Here is an 8052-nt window from a genome sequence, read left to right on the forward strand (position 1 = left end):
TCACAACTTCTTCTTCAGTCTTAGGCCTTCAGGAAGTTTTACTTCCAGCTTCCAGAACTGTACACATCTATCAACAAAGACGTGTTTCTTCTCCACTTCCAAAAACATCTGAGTAAGCCCCAGCCTGAAAATACAGATCCAAAGCAAATCCATGTTCTGTGGTACCCGAAGCTTTTACAGTCTGGGGGAAGGAAGTGCTTAAACACACACACACACACACACACACACACACAAAACTAGCTTACTTTTGCATATTTTACCAAAAGCATATGACCATGTGACACACTGTTGGGGTCCTTAGCAGGGATTTAGAAGGAGTCCTTTCTGGTGAGCACTCTGAGGTTAGCTTCACTGTGAATCCTCTTTCTGCTCATGAACCTCTGGTAGAACCAGGGTCCCTAAGTGCAATGCACAAGAAGAGGACACTCTCTATATTCACCCTCCCTGCCACGAAGACAATGTAAACATCCCTGAACAACAGCAATAACGTCCCATTCTACCCACCAAATAGCAGGGACAGACAAGTCAACCAATACTCATGATTATAAATTCCCTAGAGTCTTCCATGGGGCCATGGGGTTTCTTCCCCACTTCCACTGAACTCAACCCTCGGAGGCAGCCACTTCCTCAGTCTGTGAGTAAAATCCATCCTATAAATTATAATAATGGAGTCATACGGGTCATGGATAGTTCAGAAAACTTTATGATAAATATGGAAAGCCATTTTTCTTTGTTTTTCTAACCTTCAAGGAATACCTTGGGAACCTGGGACATGTCCTAGGTAGGGATCACCTAAGTGGGTTGATGGTCTCATGAAATTACCACCATGATTTCCTCCACAAGCGTATTCCTTACATTCATTAGGCCTCAAAAAGAATGTAATTGAAACAACTTGTGAAATCCTGTTTTAAATATGATTTTTTTCTACAATGAGTATGTATTATATTTATAAAAATTGAGAAGTACCCCCAAACAAGCTTGGGTACTTTTATGGGAATTTGCAAAGAAAGACACCAACAAAACCATTCCACACTCAGTTGAGTCAATTCAACATTTTAGGCAGCATGTGAAATCTTTTTGTACCTAAAAGATGCACCCTTCGTAATTTGAAAAAAGGCAGAGTAATAATCATGAACACTACTAAACGTGCATGCATGTTAATTAACTTTGTAACATCTTGCATAGAAAATATTTGCACCACAGAAACTTTGGGGAAAAAAGTATTATAAAAAGGGGAACTTGCACCACATTTAGACCAGATAAAATTGAAGTGGAAGAAATGGGGCAATTACAAGTCACAAGAAAAAAATAATAATGCTTTTGTTTAAATTCATGCAAAAGGCATTACAGTTTTATTTGCCAAAATATTTCCTTGCATTTATTCTTTACTTGTATCTGAAAAGTGGCTCTCTTCTCATCTGATATCTTAAATTCTGAATATGACATAGGGTCTCACACAGTTTTACCCCAGATGATTCATTTGGGTTTAAAATTCTTTATGTTTCTTCACAAGTTTCACATTATCATTTAAGATTTATTAAACATGAAATTTTGACCTGACTTTGCCAAGACTCCACAAAGTTGAAAATCACATTTGCTTTTAAAGGACCGCCTACCCCCATCACTTTGTCTTCTGGAAGTGTTCCAGTGTGTGGGTCTAGCTCATCTTGGGCAAATGCGAAAGGTGATCAACATACCTTCACATATTTGGCCGCATAGCCAGCAGTTGCCAACAGAATTCTAATAACAGAATCGCCACAAACATGGCATAATGCTGGAAATACAATAACACTTCCAAATTGAAGATATGAAGGTCTGTGCCAGAGTCATCTAAATACTACCCACTGTCTATCTTTGCATGTCCTGTGACCTAAGAATGGTTTCTACATTTTTAAATAGTTGAAAAAACATTTTTAAAAAAGAATAACATCAACACACGAAAACTAAAATAAAATGTATTGGAACATAGTCATGCCCATTCATTTATGTATTTTATGGCTATGTGCTATGAAGGCAAGTTGAGTAAAACCAAAAATTTTCACTGCATACCTTTTACAGAAAAAACTTTTCCTGGTCTATACAACAGCCACCATTTTATGGGTACTTATTATGCACCACGTACCTCATGAAGCATCTCTACCTGCTCCCATTCATCTAATTCATCATTCAAATTAACACTATATTATCCCCATTTTACAGATGAAAAACTGAGGCACAGAGAAAGTTACATAGCTAGTATGGAGTGGAGGTGGATTTTGCATAATATCTTTCTCTTGTGGAAGTTCGTGTTTATAAATTCCAAATTTCATAAACCCCACATTTCCAAAGCTCATCACAACTATCATCATCTGAGGGCAGACAAAACTCTCATTTTTCCGTAGCATGATGCAAGTCCCAACCCCTGTGCAGTGTGATGGAGGGATGTCTCGTCCTGTCTCTGCTGCAGTCACTGCCCCACGTCAAGGCGTGAAGAAAGCCAGAGTTATGGGGGATTTTTCCCATAAGGGCCCACATCTCTGTGATGCTACTCAACTTCACACAATAGGTGCCAAATGGAACTCATAGATTCATTACACCCCAATACCAAGCTACTGCTCAGTCCACAAGGAGACAGAGAACCAAGACACTCTTTTAATTGGACAACAGTTTTCCAGGTGGCCTGAGCCTTCCTACTGTGGTTGTATTAGCTTAATATTGACCCATGCTTTGATTTTAGATTCTTGGATTGTCTTGGATCTCGGTGCCATGAACTCCATGACCTCTGACATGCACCACTGGCTGCCCCGCAGAAATGCTAGAACCATAGCATCATCTAGCCCCCAATCCTGGGCCCAGATGCCCCAAATACCATTCCAATCTTCTTCATCTAAATGGACACCACCATGACAGCAAATTTACCTATTTGGAAAACAAGGAAGCTAGAAACAGGACAAAATAAAGAACTGGTATTCCATTCCCGGGATTCTCTTTTCAACCCAGACATTCAGTTCGGCAAGTTATCTAAACCAGTGGTCGGCAAACTGCGGCTCGCAAGCCACATGTGGCTCTTTGACCCCTTGACTGTGGCTCTTCCACAAAATACCGACTTCTGTGCATGGGCCATGAAGTTTCAATCGCACTGTACATGCGCACCCACACGTGGTATTCTGTGGAAGAGCCGCACTCAGGGGGCCAAGGATCCGCATGTGGCTCGCCAGCTGCAGTTTGCCAACCACTGACCTAAACTGTATGGCTCCCAGATTCCCCATCAGTAAGGAAGTAATAATAATAATAATCCACAGGTGATTGAAGAAATAATTCACTGGGTGTGAACAGACTTTAGAAAATGTGGAATAGAAATATAAAATGAAAATAAATATAGTGGTGGAGTATAAAATGTATATCCTGGTTTGACATTAATATAATAACTTTCTCAAATGCTAAAGGCATTTTGGGGTGTGAATCAGGATCCAAAACTTCATGCTAAGCAAGACCCTGTCTATATGAATAAACCCTACATGGCACACCACCAGAAACAGCAGTGAAACAGTTGTCAAAGGCATCTCTACAGTCCAGGTTACAGAGTATATAACCTATGCCATACATATGTTTAGGTATATGTTTTCTTTCCCAGGGAGAAAAAAGATCAAAGCTTATAATAACCTCATCTCAAAATGTGTCTTTAATTCTACATTCATTTATTCACCAACTGTTTATTTAATGCCCATACTATGTCCAGTTCTGTGCAAAGCAGAATATTCAAACAGGTGAACAGAACAGAGTTCAGTCTAGCAAATATCAAATTTAAAAAAAGAAAAAAAATCTGACATCCAATCTCCAAGAAACGCCAATTGCAAATGTTTTTTTAAATGGAGAGTTTCACTTTCAGTTTTCAGTCAGACATGGTAGATGGTCAACCAGATAACAGTTGGATTTCTAATCCCATTTTGTGTTCAGTGGCTATGTTATTTGCCTACGGGTGAGGGGGAGTAGCTGTAACGGTCTTTTTTTTTTTTCACCTTACATTCTGTCAGTCTTTTCTTGCCTTATATTTAGGTTGATTTTGTTGTACTGAAATACGCATCTGTTCTCATATGATTCTTCCTGCAGCACTGTCCAATGCTTCAGACACACCAGGTTACCCTGAAGGACTGAGATTCAGGGTCTCTTAGATGTCCAGAAAGGCCTTAGGAAATCTGGGTTTCCCAGAGTCTCTGAGTATTAATTTATCACCACGGCATCTCTGAGATCCATCTCTGGGTCTACCCCTAAGCTGATGTTTCTGTCAAACGCCATGGTTGCCAGAGAGTTCTGTGGCTGTCTAAGACCACTCAAAGATCTCTTAGAAATCTCATTTTCTTACCACTCCACAGAAATAAGTATGTCAAACATCTCAGTTAATATACTATGTTTAAGGTTTATTTTATCATAGAATCTCCTATACTTAAGGTTTACTATGAAATTTTCTATTCTCAATTCAGTCAGTTGGGCAAGTTGCAACATTAATAGAATTAGGGAGTTTACAGACGTCCGTGGGAAAAGAGAGAATGAATAGTCTTCAAAAACATAAGTCATGGGATCTGATTCTAATACTGAAAATGACTGTGTAATCCCACACTAGGGTATGCAGTAGAAAATGCCCTCCCTCCTACATATGGTCAAGATGTCAAGGACATGGGAGGAGGGTCTCAGGACTTCCTAAGTGGAGAGTCCCCATTGTGTGATAAAGTTTTAGCATTACTACTCCATGGGGACACCCTCTACAAGCAACTGCATCATGATCACATGAGGTATTTGTTTAAAATGATGATTTCTGAGCTCCACCACATCGGCAAAATCAAAAGCACTTGATGTTGATCCCAGAGATATTCTTTTAAGCAAGGAACCCAGAAATGACCTATAACAATACTAATACTTACTTAGCGTTTACCATGTCAGTCAATTTTACATGTATAAGCTCGGGTTCTCTTAAGTGTGACTCCTTGGTTCTGTGAAGTTGGTGAATCACTGGGCTAGATTTGGGAATAAGATGCACACAGTCCAATCCTGGACCAGTCATTTTCCTAGCAGTGTGGAACTTAACCTCCCCAACCCCAGGGAATTCCTGTGCAAAACAGGAGTGGTAATTCTCACTTTGCATGGTGTTGCGATGATGGAATTTCTGATACATAAAACCTAGTAGACGGGCACTAGGACTCCTTGGTGAATAGACAGGGTGCATGCCATCTCACAGTTGGTCTCAGGAGTGCATTTGAGGAAATGTCCGCACTTGAGCAGTAATGACACACCCACTCATTCTCTTTACTTGCAGGTGGGAAGCCTCCCTTGAGAAAGAGCAATGCACTCCGTATGGATTGTGCCAGACCCTGACCTTGTAAAGCCTCAGAGCCCATGGATTCTTTCCTTCCTTCTGGGGTTGGGAGTGGGCCAGGATCACTCACATTCCAAGAGGCAAACTGGCTGGCAGGCACATCCTCTCAGGCACTTTCAGAGTTTCCGTGAAACACTGTCTCAGCTCATAGAAAGCCATTCTTCCCTCCCATCAGCCCCGGGACAGTGCTCACCATCGCCTGCCATTCCCTTGATCCCAGCTGGACCTCCTCCCTGTCGGATAATGCCATCCCTGCCTCTCCAAGCCCCCTGCAGCCTTTCCTTGATCCCTCCCTGATCTTTCCCTCTCTGGCTTCACTCCCACTGAGACAATCCCCCAGGCACAAAGACCCCCTAACCTCCTCCAGGCCCTCAGCCCTGGAAACAGGGAAACTGCTCTTTGATTTCCCTACTGCAAGGAATTCACTTGCCTTTACTCATAGCCTGGAAGCTCATTTTCTCATGAATACAAAATTAAACACTGTGTGTAACAGCAACATTTAAACTAATAATCTTTATACTTCCTTTTCCTGAAATCAGAAAGTGATTAGGAAGATGGTATTTTTTAAAGTTATGCTTCCACTACACAACCTGTTTTAGGGAGGGTAACCTGACTCCATCAAATTCAGGCATTGAATTTGATGAGCTGGCTCCCCATTTTGAAATGGTGCACGGTCCCTGACCGATGCTTCTTCTAAGGACAGATGTGGCCACCCACACTAAGCTCTGGCTCAACATGCATCATTGATGGGGATTCTGCAGGTGTGAGATCCTTTTGTTTATTATTAAGCAAATTGAAGATAGTAAATACAACTAATAATAGTTATACGCTGTATAATATGCTGGTAAAATCTAGAAAATAGTCCCAAAATGGGCACATGCAGGCAGGCACACCATGCCACAGGTGTGTGTGTGTGTGTGTGTGTGTGTGTGTGTGTGTGTGTAAAAACCTCCACATAGATATACATTTTAAACTGTCTACACTTCACTTACATTTCTCCAGGTGCCTTTTCCTAACAGGGACATGATACATATTTGTTGAAGAAATGGCTCCACATTTTCTAGCTTTCAGATCTGACCTAATTCCTCACACTCTTTGCCCGACTATTAAAATTTTCACGTCATAGTAATTCAGGAAGTATTTTATCTCCCTTTCCTTTTACCTCATATAGCCAAACATAATTAATGTGTTTAACAATACGCTTACATGTTTTAATAACCATGCTGTTATGTTTTCACAATCACACTTTGTTTTAATAATATACTTTTATGTCTAAAACTATGCTAAAACATTTTTTGCCTTCATGGCTACCAGACAAATTAAAACTTCCATAGCTTGTAAATTTTCAAAAAATCATTATTTGGAGGTTTTATCAGGCTGATTATGGAGATTTCTGTTCCCAATGGCTTCCACTGAGACACTGACTATTTTCTGGACCTTGTTTCAGAAACATCCTTTGTTTTGTATAGAGAAAGTAATCGAATTAACTACCTGTCTCAGTTCATCTGATTGAAATGTCCTCCCGCAATATTATCCTAAAAAAAACAATGAAGAGTCGTGAAGACTTGAAGACTCTTTGCAGAGATCAGTGACCAGTCAGGGCCGCCTGAGGCTCAAGGCTTGTGGCTGGGCAGGAAATGGCCCCTTTTGTGCCCGGCAGGAATCTCAGGCAGTCGCCCTGGCTGCCACTGAGTCCCCTGCCTGGCTAGGGACATCCAGACCAGGACAGAAGGAACTTTGTAACAGGAAGGACAGCAAACCCTCCTGGGGAGAAGGGAAGAAGAAAAGAGCCTCCTCAAGGAAGAGGAATATTTGAGAGACACCCTTCCATCCTAAAATGGACTCACATTTCATTTGCTGTTAAATCAAATTAGGACTAATTGTATCACACTATCCAAATTTGGGGAGGGAACTATACCAGGAAGAATAATAGTATATCTGGCTGACCCTAACTATGACCTTTGAAGATGTGTTCGTGTGTCTAAACTCATTTAGCTTATTTGCAAAGTGGGAATAATAGTTGCCTCAGAGCACTGTTTTGAAGATTACATTTAAATGTATGTGAAGTTTTATTATTATTATTTCTCTATATTAATTATGTGAGAACATTTTCCTGATTCTATCCTTAAATAATATTTAATAAACCTCATAGGGTAGTTTTTCTACAAAATGAATAAATAGCTTGCCCCAGATTTATTTAAATACAAAGCTTATATTCAGAACCTAAATGACAACCCTCCCCTACCCCCTTTTTCACTGACCTAGAGATAAACTTTGACCTCTTGTTTGATAATCACACTTTTTCTGAAGGTGCCTTGTTCCTTTGAGGAATGACAGCTTGACCCCGGAATCTGGAAATCGACATGGATCAATACACCTCTTTCCTCTCTCCTTGGCTCGCGAGCAAGAATCTTTAACCTTTGAACTTGATTCCTAAACTTTGTATATTGTTTGCAATTAGAGAATATTTGGGACAGATGGAGGATATTTTTTTTAATCTGAGTTTTATTGGGTGCTGACTAAAATTCGGTTCTTAAAAAAAGAAAGTTCTCTTATTGGTAACACTGAATTGTTGGGTTTTTTCCTCCCTGAGTTTTATTCTCTTGGGGCAAATCTGGAACTGACTGCATGGCACTGATTTAACACACGCTATAGAAACCTCAAACCCTGCAGGGCGCTGGGAAGCGAGCCACTACCCTGGC

At 40.5% G+C, this 8052-nt stretch overlaps 1 protein-coding gene across 1 annotated transcript in view; it reads right to left on the reverse strand.

Annotated features, from left to right (window-relative positions):
* LOC107181378 (paired box protein Pax-3-like) overlaps positions 1 to 8052 on the reverse strand; it is a 45942-nt gene continuing 37890 nt past the window's right edge. Inside the window, exon 5 of the mRNA XM_015563693.1 lies at positions 1 to 124. Coding sequence (XP_015419179.1) covers positions 1 to 124 — 124 coding nt within the window. The remainder of the gene's footprint in view (positions 125 to 8052) is intronic.

Source organism: Myotis davidii, unplaced genomic scaffold, assembly GCF_000327345.1.
Source record: "Myotis davidii unplaced genomic scaffold, ASM32734v1 scaffold575, whole genome shotgun sequence".
Classification (NCBI taxonomy): Eukaryota; Metazoa; Chordata; class Mammalia; order Chiroptera; family Vespertilionidae; genus Myotis; species Myotis davidii.